Genomic DNA, 13750 nt, shown 5'->3' on the forward strand with positions numbered 1-13750 from the left:
AAAATAAACAAATGAGATCTAATTAAAATTAAAAGCTTCTGCACAACAAAGGAAAATATAAGCAAGGTGAAAAGACAGCCTTCTGAATGGGAGAAAATAATAGCAAATGAAGCAACTTCTGTAATTTCTTTCAGCAATATTTTTGGATACATTGGACAGGTCTTTCATTTCCTTGTTTTTTCCTTGTGAAGCAATACTAAATAATTTAGCCATCTAACATTACCTTCACTGATTAATTTAAAAACACTTGAAGCCTGCTGAGATTCCTAGGCAGTCTCTCCTGTTCTTAATCTTTGCCAACAAATATGCATTAAATGGGTATAAAGAACTACCCCACAACCTCACCTCTAGGCTTCAGTTTAGTATTCTCTAAAATGTCCTGTTCTGGAAGCACAGGTCTGCCACAGGCTTCACTGATAGTATCTTTGTGCAGAATTCAAAGAGGAAGTATAAGCACAATATCCATTTCACTATAGTAAAGGGACACTTTCTGTACATGTCAAATGTGGGCTCTTCAAATTGAAAAATAAAATATTCCCTGCTGTATCAGTAAGCAAAGGAAGGCACAGTCATTGGTGATTACAGCCACCACTGATGGTGAGCTGGTGAGCCCTGAGGAAACTCAGGAAGGAAACGAAGAATATCTGCCATCTAGCAGCCATCAGACCACAGCCACTCCCATGGGTGAGTCCTGAAGAACTCTGTGAAAGTGCAGGATACGGGCCCCAGACTGCTGGCACGTATACCAAAGGAATGATTTCAGTAAGCCCAGACTCCACATCTTCCCATACATAGAAAAGTTTTAAATTCCTTACACTGAGATATCTAAATTTCTTTTATTAACAGTATACTTTTGTTCCTATTAACTTCCCTTGGTTGCAAAACTCATATATCCTAGCTCCCCCTGCACCTCCTTGGAGCTGTTTTCTCATTGCTACTTGAGATGCTGCCTCCTGGGCTTGAAGTCCTCAGTACGTCCACCGAATAAAACATAACCCTCAACTTTTACATTGTGCATAATTTTTAATTCAACAAATTGAATTGGTATAAAAATTACTGTCTCAAAATTTCTTTTTAAAAACCCTAGATTTCTTCACTGAAAAAAGTAGCAGGAAGAATTCAGGTGATGATATCCATCCAATACAAAACAAGTGCAGAGGGTTTAAATGTTTTATCCTCATTTATCACAAATATATAAGATAGATACTATAATTCTCATATTTACAATAAGAAAACTGTAGATTATGCAGTTTGAATATTGAGTCCAGGTGACTCACTGATAGATGGGGTTTGTACTTGGATCCTTCTCCTGCCAATGCTCTTTCCACTAAGTCAGACTATAGGAGCTAATAAGAAAACATAACAATGAAAAATTCTCTGCATTAAAAAAAAAAACAACAACAAAGCCTCCAATATTGCAAAAATATCCCCAAACATCTCTGATGTAAAATCAAATTTTACCATATAATTTAAAGCATTGTTTCATTTAGTCTCAACTTCACTCCCCACCTTTCACTGTCTTCTGCTCCAAAAAGTAAGTTCTAGACATCTGATGCACAGTGTAGTGATTACAGTCAACAGTACTCTGTTATAAACTTCATTGCTTACTACAAAGAAAAAAATAGAATTAATTACCATGACAAAGGTATTATGTAAGACTACAGGGAGGCCTGGCGTGCTGCAATTCATGGGGTCACAAAGAGTCGGAAATGACTGAGCGACTGAACTGAACTGAACTGACACTGGTAATCATAATAAAATAAACAATCAAATCAACACACTGTACATCCTAAATTTATGCCATGTTTTATGGCAGTTATCTCAATTTAAAATACTGTTCCACTATCCAGGTATACTCTTCTAGTAATTGATTCACAATTCTGATTGCAAGATGGTGAATGCATTGTTTTTACCATTTCCCAGGTAACTGTAATATGCCAATAGTTTTGAAAACGTTTGAGAGCTTATGCCCTTAATTATCTAATTACCATCCCCAGACTCTTCTTTCCTGATTGATTCTCTTTACTTTGTTCAACTCATGCTTGGAAAGCTTTTGCCTCTCTTCTCTATCTTAGGATCTCTAACCCTTCCCCATATTTCTGGGTACATGAGATCAAGTTGTTCCCAAGCCTCCTACTGAGGGAAGATTAATGGAGGGTTACTTGTGAGGCATCTCTCCTGACCTACTTTACAGCTTCCAGTGAGGACACAGAATAGCTCTGTGTCTTATCTGTCCTAGGACATCAATCTTACCCCATCAAACTCTTCACCAGCAGAACAATAACAGAGACTGAGCTGGAAGGAGATGGCTGAGGAGGCAGGTGAGCAAGACAGCCACAGTCTCCAGAGCCGCTGACATCACTCCCCGTTATCTCGCTGCCAGGTAGGTCAGGTGGGGAATCTAGGAAGGTGTGGGTATCCTGGCATGTACCACTCCCAGGAGGACTGCTCCAAGTTAGTCTTTCCAGAAATAACTGTTTCTATTTCCTGAGGAAAATAACTGAGACCCAAACGTGCATTGGTACTACAGGCAACCAGGCTGGCTGACAGAAAAGCTGAGAGAGTAATCAGTTCTTTCCATTTTGTCAACAGTGTTATTTTCCTGGGCTCTCTTAAACGTCTCTGGGTAAGCCTTCCAACAATGACACTTTATTTTATTGAACTGTAGGTTTGAGAGAAAGGTAAAATGAACAGTTATCTAGGAGGTGGGAGTCATTGCTTTAGAAACAAGAAGCTTTCTAGAACCTGGTTCTGGAGTCTATCTACCTAATATGTCACGTACCATTGTTGCAAACACTCTTTAAGGTCTCTTCCACAGACTTGATAACATGTCCTTCTTCTCATCATGGATCAAAGCTATTTTCATCATTGGTTTGGCATTTCCACTTTATTCTGGTGAGTAAAATTTTCAATCCTAGATGAAGCAGTTCACACATCATAGAAAATGCAGGAAACAACTACCATCATTTAGGAAGGGAGGCGCTTGATGTCCTGGGTGTGTAATACTTAAACTGGCAAAATGAAATGGGATATGTTACAAATATCTTTTTAAAAATTACATCAGATTGGTTTTTATTTCCCACTTTAGAAAGGTGGAGACAGAGAAGGTGTTTAGAATGAGCAGTAGAATTTAGTCGTTTGTTCATTTAAGACTAAAGATATTTATCTAATTTCCCCTCTTTCAGATTTCATGGTTGCTAAATGCAGAGTGTGGGGAGTAATACTGTCCTCTAGACCCAGTATCCCTCAACAATTCAACTTCTTGTTTGCCAGCTCTAAGTGTATGAAGGAAAAGGTTTTGTGTAAGGAGAGAACGATCCCTCTGCTGACAACTTATCTTTCTTAAAGCAAAGGCAGCCCATCAATTTCAGAGTAGAGTAGCTTAAAGTTATTAAAGTGATCCATGAACCGCAAGCTGAGTATGAAGGAATTAAATAGTCATTTACTTCTACATATTAAGTGACTTCATAAAAGCACATTACATGGCACTAAGCAAGATGTTGTTTTCTCTGACTAGAATGTCTCACATATAAATATGGGGGGAAAGGGATCTCCACAGAAGCGTTGGTGATTATTAAGCCATACTTCATTTTTCACAGAGTGAGATGAATTTAGAATTGTTTCCAGACTTCAAGTTATTTTGTGAAATTATTTTGATACTGCCACAAAAGCCTCACTTTATTATGGGAGGGGTTTGTGGTAGGCAACTTGCATAGTATTTTGCTCTTAAAAGATGTGAGTATTTCCCAAATAAGACAGTGTTTTTCTCTCTTCATCTTCTTTTTAATTTTCTATTTTTGTGTTGGTTGCAGAAACTGCTTTTGTACCTTCTGGAGAAATTCGCAAAAGGGCAAGTTCATAGTACTTAATTTGGAAATTGAAATTTTTTAAATTATTTTTATATTTTAAATTTTAACAGAAAATTTCACCAGAAAAAGTAAAACATAATAACCCTTCAAAAAGTAACATAAAGTGTCATTATTACACTAAGTTCAAAAAACAGAACCTTACCAGACATATTAAACCATTTGTCTTTTTACAAGGTAAAATTATCACATCATTCAAAATTTTATTATTAGGCAGACAGGCATCTAAAAAGGATGTTTAAAGTAAGAATTTTTTCCCTCACAAATAAGAAGCTTAAGAAAAATAACTTTTCACTGAAAGGAATGTAAACTAATCATTTTTACACAGAGTCAAATATTACATAGAGATGAAGAAAATCAATTATACTTCTAAACATCTAAATAAATAAAGGTAATTAAATATGTTAAAAGAGCATGTCATGTAAGAATACACACATTATTGTTTAATTATGTATATTGACTACAGAGTCATCACTCACCAAATTACATATATACATATATAGTTAAACACACATATACAGTCATATATATGAATACATACATATATGGTGACAATCTGAAACTATAAGATTATCTAGTAATGAAACTATTGAGAAAAACAGTAGACTCACAATACTTTCACTTTTATCATTTCTTGTGCTATGAGATAATGAGGAAACTCTCATTCAGGTATGAGAAGAAATAGGGGCAGAGTAGATAAATTATTAAAATGTATCCAGCTATTTGAATGTTTTTAAAACATAACACTGGGGTTGTAAGAACATATCAATATATATTTATGTCTAAACTGGTTGTTGATACTTGATGTTTATATTTAACCTCAATATAGAAAACATTTATTCTATTTTGATGCATACAATGTTGTATGAAGAATAAGGAATATTTTATTCAGAAAGTTCATTATCTGAAAAATTTGATGTTGTCTCTTTGTTTATCAGCCAGAATGTAACGTGTATAAGGATCAATTACACTTTTGCACAAAAGAAAAAGATCCAGTCTGTGCAACGAATGGCCAAACATACTCCAATAAATGCAATTTCTGCAGTAAAAAGCTGTAAGAACAAATGACTAAATACTGGTTCTCCCAACATAATGAAGAAACAACCAGAAAATAATAGGAACATCTATGTTTCTGATAGCCAAGGCTCAGTATACACGGAAAGTAACTGTTTTTCCTCTGTGAAAGCCACAGAAACATGCCAGTACCTTTCCCTGAAGTCATATTCCTAAAAGTAGTTTTATTTGACCTCGAAGTATATCCCTGCTGGATATTACCCACATGCATAAATCATTACATTAACTGGATTTTATTGCTATGACTTACTACTGGCAGTCTGCTTACCAATACAATGTAATTCTTAACTCCAGAGGCTGAATGATAACCTCATAATGTAGCTCCAAACTACAGGGAGCATAACTGAGCAAGAAACTCTACTGACTTCATCAGTTCTAATGAGGTGGCTGAACCTAGAACCGACTATACACAGTGAAGTGAATCAGAAAGAGAAAGATAAATAACATATTCTAACACATATATATAGAATCTAGAAAAACAGTACTAAAGAATTTATTTACAGGGCAACAATGGAGAAACAGACATAGAGAATAGACTTACGGACATAGGGAGAGGGGAGGAAAGGGTGAGATGTATGGAAAGAGTAATATGGAAACTTACATTATCATATGCAAAATAGATAACCAACAGGAATTTGCTGTATGGCTCAGGAAACTCAAACAGGGGCTCTGTATCAACCAGGAGGGGTGGGGTGGGGAGGGAGATGGGAGGTAGTTTCTAAAGGGAAGGCATATATGTATACCTATGGCTGATTCATGCTGAGGTTTGACAGAAAACAGCAAAATTCTGTAAAGCAATTATCCTTCAATAAAAAATAAATAGATTTTTAAAAAAAAAGAAAGAAACTCTACTGACTTCAGAAATTTGAATCCATCACAATTTATGTCAAAAGGAATTCTCATTATGTCAGAAAGAACCATCCAGGGGATGGTCCATTTTGTCCCCTGAACTCCATGACAGGACTCCAAACTTCGTTCAGAGAGCAGGGCAGTCTAGGAAACTTCCACCCAAAGTCACTTCCTGCCTCCTTCCCCCGGGCGGAGTTTTCTGAGGGTTTAGCCAGCCTTCCTACCTCCTGCCTCATTTTCTCTCACTGGTGTTTCCCCTCGCCGAATCTCCAGATGGGCTTCTACTTCTAGAGAACCAGGAAAACAATCTCTACTCCTCCTCCTGAGGTCTGGGAGGGTCCCTAGGTTGAGTCAGGAGGGAGCCTGTAGGAAGAGTCAAGTAGCCTCAGGGGATCAGGAGGACCTGTGCGGGGCGAGGGGGGGGGCGGGGGGGAGGGATGGGGGGGGGGGGGAAATGGGAGGGCCCCGCTGCTTGTGGAAGGGAGCATAGCCCTCCTAGCTCTCTCACAGTCAAATATCCTCATGGAGAAGCATTTAGCGCAATACTCAAACAATTTTAAATACTTTAAAAAAAATTTTTTTTTCTCTTTTTTTTTCTTTACAGAGAAAACAGAGGAAATTTTGATTTCAGTCATTGGGGTCGTTGTTGCTGACTCTGCCTCAACCGCACATTCCTATGGCTTTTATTGCAATCCTATTTTGCCATGGATTCTACAACCAATCAGTCTTCGCAATCAGGGCTTTAAATTCCTAGATGAGCAGACTAACCCTTCAGTAGTACACAAGATGTACTACAGATTGTTGGAGAATTTTTCAACTCTAAGAGCCTACCAGTGAAAGATTTCTATTTTCAATTTTCGATTATACAATGATGGTTAAAAAACCTATCTTAATTGTGTGTTCAATAATAGAAAACCTAATGCAATTTGTAATCATGAATATTCCAGTCAATAAAATGCTAAATACTATTCTCTCTATTAAAATACCCTTTCTTTTTTCGTGGTTGGATTGGATTCAGTCCAGGTCAGTTGCTCAGTCGTGTCCGAGTCTTGGTCACCCCATGGACTGCAGCACACCAGGCCTCTCTGTCCATCACCAACTGCCGGAATCCACCCCAAACTCATGTCCCTTGAGTCGGTGATGCCATCCAACCATCTCATCCTCTGTTGTCCCCTTCTCCTCCTGCCCTCAATCTTTCCCAGCATCAGGGTCTTTTCCAATGAGTCAGCTCTTCGCATCAGGTGGCCAAAGTATTGGACTTTCAGCTTCAACATTAGTCCTTCCAATGAACACCCAGGACTGATCTCTTTTAGGATGGATTGGTTGGAACTCCTTGCAGTCCAAGGGACTCTCAAGAGTCTTCTCCAGCACCACAGTTCAAAAGCATCAATTCTTTGGCTCTCAGTTTTCTTTGTAGTCCAACTCTCACATCCATACATGACCACTGGAAAAACCATAGCCTTGACTAGATAGATGGACCTTTGTGGACAAAGTAATGTCTCTGCTTTTTAATATGCTATCTAGGTTGGTCATAACTTTCCTTCCAAGGAGTAAGCATCTTTTAATTTCATGGCTGCAATCACCATCTGCAGTGATTTTGGAGCCCAAGAAAATAAAGTCAGCTACTGTTTCCCCATCTATTTGCCATGAAGTGATGGGACTAGATGCCATGATCTTAGTTTTCTGAATGTTGAGCTTTAAGCCAACTTTCTCACTCTCCTCTTTCACTTTCATCAAGAGGCTCTTTAGTTCTTCTTCACTTTCTGCCATAAGGGTGGTGTTATCTGCATATCTGAGGTTATTGCTATTTCTCCCAGTAATCTTGATTCCAGCTTGTGCTTCATCCAGACACACAAAGACTTCTGGTAACTATAATTATAGAAATAGTCTCAAAGGTCAACAAATAATCAATTACTTGAAAGTTTATTAAAAAGGACAGACAACTGCACTTCTCTCTATTGTAAAGCTTCAAAAGCTCTAGAAGAAGAATCTGAGAACTTGAATTCTCACAAATACTCCATGTCAATCTTCTGATCAAAAATGTTAGCCAAGACAGACTTAAATTCTAAGACATAGGACATACCTGTAACTTAATGAATTGCAGAGACTATTCAAAATATTGCATGATTTCTGAAGTTTGGGAGAAAAAAAATTATGTTATTTTCTCTCTCATGAAGCATCAAGAGACAGTTCAGTGATCCTGGCAGGCCAGCCAACTCTGCTTTTACCCATCTAGGATATTCATTTGTAGTCCAAGTCTGATGCTCCTCTATTTCTCTTTACCTCTGAGGCAACAAGAAACTGAATGAAATTTGATTGGTCAAAAACTTATTTAAAGTTTGGTTTTAATGGCAGAAATGCAGACTGCTAGAAAGCAAGTTTCAAGTGGCTACATATGTGCTATCAGATCTGCTCTTCCTTTCAGTAAATATTTTCACCTCTAAGAGATAATCTACATGGGAGTTACTTTCACTTACTTTCCTTAGTATTAATTCTTAATGAAAGTATCCATTAAAATGTACAAATATGGAGCCACATTATAAAAACGAATTCAACTACTTTCATGGTTTTTTTTTTCATTATAGAATACATATATAAAAACATTATTCAGTGAATGCTGGTAAATTCATGTATGTATTCTTTTATGCGGACATGGGGTATCTCCATACAGTTGGTCCAGCGAAGTGCAGCTACCGCTCCTGACCTTGGACATGGGGCATCTCTTCAGGGCTGCTCTAGTGAAGCACAGGCACTGCTCCTGACCTTGGACATGGGGTATCTCCTCTCAGCCGGTTGCTGCGCCAGCGCCATGTGGCCACTACTCCAAGGTCAGAAAAACCCTGGTAAGACGATAGGCACTGGAGCAGCTGTGAGGAGATACCCCACGTCCAAGGGCAAAGAGAAGCCCCAGCAAAACAGTAGGAGCAGCAAATTCACGTTGAGAATCAAACCCTGTTCCTGCCAGAGATGCTCAGAGGGCTCAAACAAACCTTGTGTGCATCAGGACCCAGGGACCCCACAGAGACTGAGACAGAACTGTGTCTGAGTGTTTCCTGTGGAGGTACAGATCAGCAGTGGTCTGCCACAGGGATAGGGGCTCTGGTGTGGGTATGATAGAAGTCCTCTTGCAGGATGTCACCATTAACCCCACTATAGAACTGCCAGAACTTACGTAGGACTGAAAAACATACCCTTGGAGGGCACAACAGAACCTTGTGCACCAGGACCCAGGAAAAGGAACAATGACCCCACAGGAGACTTGACTGTGGGTATCCAGGAGTCTCCTGTGAAGCAGTGGGTCAGTGCTGGCCTGCTGCAGGGTTGGGGGCACAGACTGTAGCAGTACGTGCCTGGGATCTTTTGAGGGAAGTTCCTATTATCTTCATTACCTCCACCACAGTGCAGCCCCTTGTAAATAGCAGGGAGGGAACACAGCTTCACCTATCAACAGAAAATTGGATTCAAGATTTACTGAGCACAGCCCTGCCCATCAGAACAAGACCCAGTATCCCCCTCAGTCAGTCTATCACATCAGGGGGCTTTCATAAGCCTCTTATCCTTCTGCATCAGAGGGAAGACAGACTGAAAAACACAATCACAGAAAACCAACCAATCTGATCACATGGACCACAGCCTTGTCTAACTCAATGAAACTATGACCCATGCCGTGTAGGGCCACCCAAGAAGGATGGTTCATGGTGGAGAGTTCTGACAAAATGTGGTCCACTGGAGAAGGGAATGGCAAACCACTTCAGTATTCTTGCCTTGAGAAGCCCTGAACACTATGAAAAGGCAAGAAGATGGGACATTGAAGGATGAACTCCCCAGGTTGGTAGGTGACCAATATACTACTGGAGATCAGTGGAGAAAAAAACTCCAGAAAGAATGAAGAGATGGAGCCAAAGCAAAACAATACCCAGTTGTGGATGTGACTTGTGATAGAAGCAAGGTCCGATGCTGTAAAAAGCAATATTGCATAGGAACCTGGAATGTCAGGTCCATGAATCAAGGCAAATTGGAAGCGATCAAACAGGAGATGGTAAGAGTGAACGTCGACATTTTAGGAAACAGTGAACTAAAATGGACTGGAATGGGTGAATTTAACTCAGATGACCATTATATCTACTACTGTGGGCAAGATTCCCTGAGAAGAAATGGAGTAGCCATCATAGTCAACAAAAGAGTCTGAAATGCAGTACTTGGATGCAATCTCGAAAATGACAGAATGACCTCTGTTCATTTCCAAGGCAAACCATCCAGTATCACAGTAATCCAAGTCTACATCCCGACCAGTAATGCTGAAGAGCTGAAGTTGAATGGTTCTATGAAGATCTACAAGAACTTTTAGAAATAACAACCAAAAAAGATGTCTATTATAGGGGACTGGATTGCAAGAGTAGGAAGTCAAGAAACACCTGGAGTAATAGGCAAATTTAGCCTTGGAGTACAGAATGAAACAGGGCAAAGGCTAATAGATTTCTGCCAAGATAATGCACTGATCATAGCAAAAACCCTCTTCCAACAACACAAGAGAAGACTCTACACATGGACATCACCAGATGGTCAACACCACAATCAGATTGATTATATTCTTTGCAGCCAAAGATGGACAAGCTCTATACAATCAGCAAAAACAAGACTGGGAGCTGACTGTGGCTCAGATCATAAATCCCTTATTGCCAAATTCAGACTTAAATTGAAGAAAGTAGGGAAAACCATTAGATCATTCAAATATGACCTAAATCAAATCCCTAACAATTATACAGTGGAAGTTAGAAATAGATTTAAGGGACTAGATGTGATAGACAGAGTGCCTGATGAACTATGGAATGAGGTTCATGACATTGTGCAGGAGACAGGGATCAAGACCATCCCCATGGAAAAGAAATGCAAAAAAGCAAAATGGCTATCCGAGGAGGCCTTACAAATAGCTTTGAAAAGAAAAGAAATGAAAAGCAAAGGAGTAAAGGAAAGATATACCCATTTGAATGCAGAGTTCCAAGGAATACAAGGAGAGATAAGAAAGCCTTCCTCAGTGATAAATGCAAAGAAATAGAGGAAAACGATAGAGTGGGAAAGACGAGACATATCTTGAAGAAAATTAGAGATACCAAGGGAACATTTTATGCAAAGATGGGCTCAATAAAGGACAGAAATGGTCTGGACCTAACAGAAGCAGAAGATATTAAGAAGAGGTGGCAAGAATACACAGTAGAACTGTACAAGACAGATCTTCAAGACCCATATGATCATGAAGGTGTGATCACTCACCAAGAGCCAGACATCCTGCAATGTGAAGTCAAGTGGGCCTTAGAAAGCATCACTACAATCAAAGCTAGTGGAGGTGATGGAATTCCAGTTGAGCTATTTCAAATCCTCAAAGATGATGCTGTGAAAGTGTTGCACTCAATATGCCAGAAAACTTGGAAAATTCAGCAGTGGCGACAGGACTGGAAAAGGTCAGTTTTCATTCCAATCCCAAAGAAAGGCAATGCCAAAGAATGCCCAAACTACCACACAATTGCAGTCATCTCACACACTAGCAAAATAATGCCAAAATTCTCCAAGCCAGGCTTCAGCATACGTGAACCGTGAACTTCTTGATGTTCAAGCTGGTTTTAGAAGAGGCAGAGGAATCAGACAGCAAATTGCCAACATCTGTTGGATCATCAAAAAAGCAAGAGAGTTCCTGAAAAACATCTACTTCTGCTTTACTGACTATGCCAAAGACTTTGACTGTGTGGATCACAACAAACTCTGGAAAATACTGAAAGAGATGGGAATACCAGACCACCTGACCAGCCTCTTGAGAAATCTGTATGCAGATCAGGAAGCAACAGTTAGAACTGGACATGGAACAACAGACTGGTTCCAAATAGGAAAAGGAGTACGTCCAGGCTGTATATTGTCACCCTGCTTATTTAACTTATATGCAGAGTACATCATGAGAAACACTGGGCTGGAGGAAGCACAAGCTGGAATCAAGATTTCTGGGAGAAATGCCAATAACTTCAGATATGCAGATGACACCACCCTTATGGCAGAAAGTGAAGAGGAACTAAAAAGCCTCTTGATGAAAGTGAAAGAGGAGAGTGAGAAAGTTGGCTTAAAACTCAACATTCAGAAAACTAAGATCATGGCATCTGGTCCCATCACTTCATGGGAAATAGATGGGGAAACAGTGGAAACAGTGGCAGACTTTATTTTCTTGGGCTCTAAAATCACTGAAGATGGTGACTGCAGTCATGAAATTAAATACGCTTACTCTTTGGAAGGAAAGTTATGACCAACCTAGACAGCATATTAGAGACGTTACTTTGCCAACAAAGGTCCATCTAGTCAAAGCTATAGTTTTTCTAGTAGTCATGTATGGATGTGAGAGTTGGACTATAAGAAAGCTGAGCACCGAAGAATTGATGCTTTTGAACTGTGGTGTTGGAGAAGACTCTTGAGAGTCCCTTGGACTGCAAGGAGATTCAACCAGTCCATTCTAAAGGAGATCAGTCCTGGGTGTTCATTGGAAGGACTGATGTCGAAGCTGAATACTTTGGCCACCTGATGTGAAGAACTGACTCACTGGAAAAAACCCTTATGCTTGGAAAGATTGAGGGCAGAAGGAGAATGGGACAATGGAGGATTAGACGGTTGGATGGCATCACCGACTCAATGGACATGAGTTTGAGTAAACTCTGGGAGTTAGTGATGGACAGGGAGGACCTGTGTCCTGCAGTCTATGGAGTCACAAAGAGTCAGACATGACTGAGAGACTGAACTGAACTGATTCTTTTACTTAATAAATTAAAAAAAAATTTAACTGAAGAATACTTGATTTACAATATTTTGTTAGTTTCAGGTGTACAGTAAAGTGATTCTGTCTTGCCTGGAGAATTCCATGGACAGAGGAGCCTGGTGGGCTACAGTCCATGGGATCACAAAGAGTCAGACACGACTGAGCGACTTCACTCACTCACTCATGCACAGATGCATATATACTTTCTCATATTCTTTTCTTCTAGGTTATTACACATATTAAGTATAGCTCCTTGTGCTATATATTAGTTGTTTACTGTCTATCTATTGTATGTATGGTAACCTTTTCCTTCTCCAGGTGATCTTCACAACCCAGAAAATTAATCAGGGTCTCCTGCATTGCAGGTGGATTCTTTACCAGCTGAGTTGTAAGGGAAGCCCATTGTATTTATAGTATTGTTTATATGTTATTCCTGAATTTCTAATTTACCCCTCTCTGCTCTGCCCCCCACCCCACACACACACCTTGTTGGTAACCAAAAGCTTGTCTTCTATGTCCTTCAGTCTATTTATGTTTTGGAAATAAGTTCATTTGTGTCACTTTTTTAGACTCACATATAAGTGATATCATATCCATTTGTCACTCTCTGTCTGGCTTACCTCAGTTAGTACGTTAAGTGAGCCCCATCAACGTTGCTGCAAATGGCATTTATTTCACTCTTTTATATGGCAGAGTAATTTTCCATTGCATGTTTGTATGTGTGTGTGTAGTTACCCAAACATTATTGCCTGGAGATGTACCAATATTCACCTACATAACCAATTACCAGCACTGACATTAAGCTTCTACAAAATTCGCATCAATAATGTGTAAAACTTATCCACTAATTGATAGACACTTGGATTGTTTCCACAATATGACTATAATGACTGTTACTATATTATTGAGTAAGTCTTTTTATAGACTTATATTATCATTTCTTCTAGGTAAATTCCTAGGAGTGGCAGGTATATGCTGAACTTTACAAGGAAATGCCAAACTATTTTTCAAAGTGAATGTACCTTTTAATATTCTCATCAACAATGTATGAGTATATTGGTCTTTCCATTTTCTTACCAACACTTGTTATTAACTGTATTTTGGATTATTGCCATTATAGGATTGCCTCTTCTTTTGCAATCATCAAAATGCACTTTATTCAGTATAATAA

General features: G+C 39.1%; 1 protein-coding gene across 1 annotated transcript; it reads left to right on the forward strand.

Annotated features, from left to right (window-relative positions):
• The first annotated feature begins 2828 nt into the window (after positions 1–2828).
• On the forward strand, positions 2829–6442 carry LOC128051049 (sperm-associated acrosin inhibitor-like). Its single transcript, XM_052643543.1, has 4 exons — positions 2829–2895; positions 3813–3850; positions 4805–4920; positions 6394–6442. The coding sequence occupies exons 1-4, from the start codon at positions 2829–2831 to the stop codon at positions 6440–6442; spliced, it is 270 nt and encodes an 89-aa protein (XP_052499503.1).
• Positions 6443–13750: the final 7308 nt, after the last annotated feature.

The sequence above is a fragment of the Budorcas taxicolor genome, chromosome 7 (assembly GCF_023091745.1).
Source record: "Budorcas taxicolor isolate Tak-1 chromosome 7, Takin1.1, whole genome shotgun sequence".
Classification (NCBI taxonomy): domain Eukaryota; kingdom Metazoa; phylum Chordata; class Mammalia; order Artiodactyla; family Bovidae; genus Budorcas; species Budorcas taxicolor.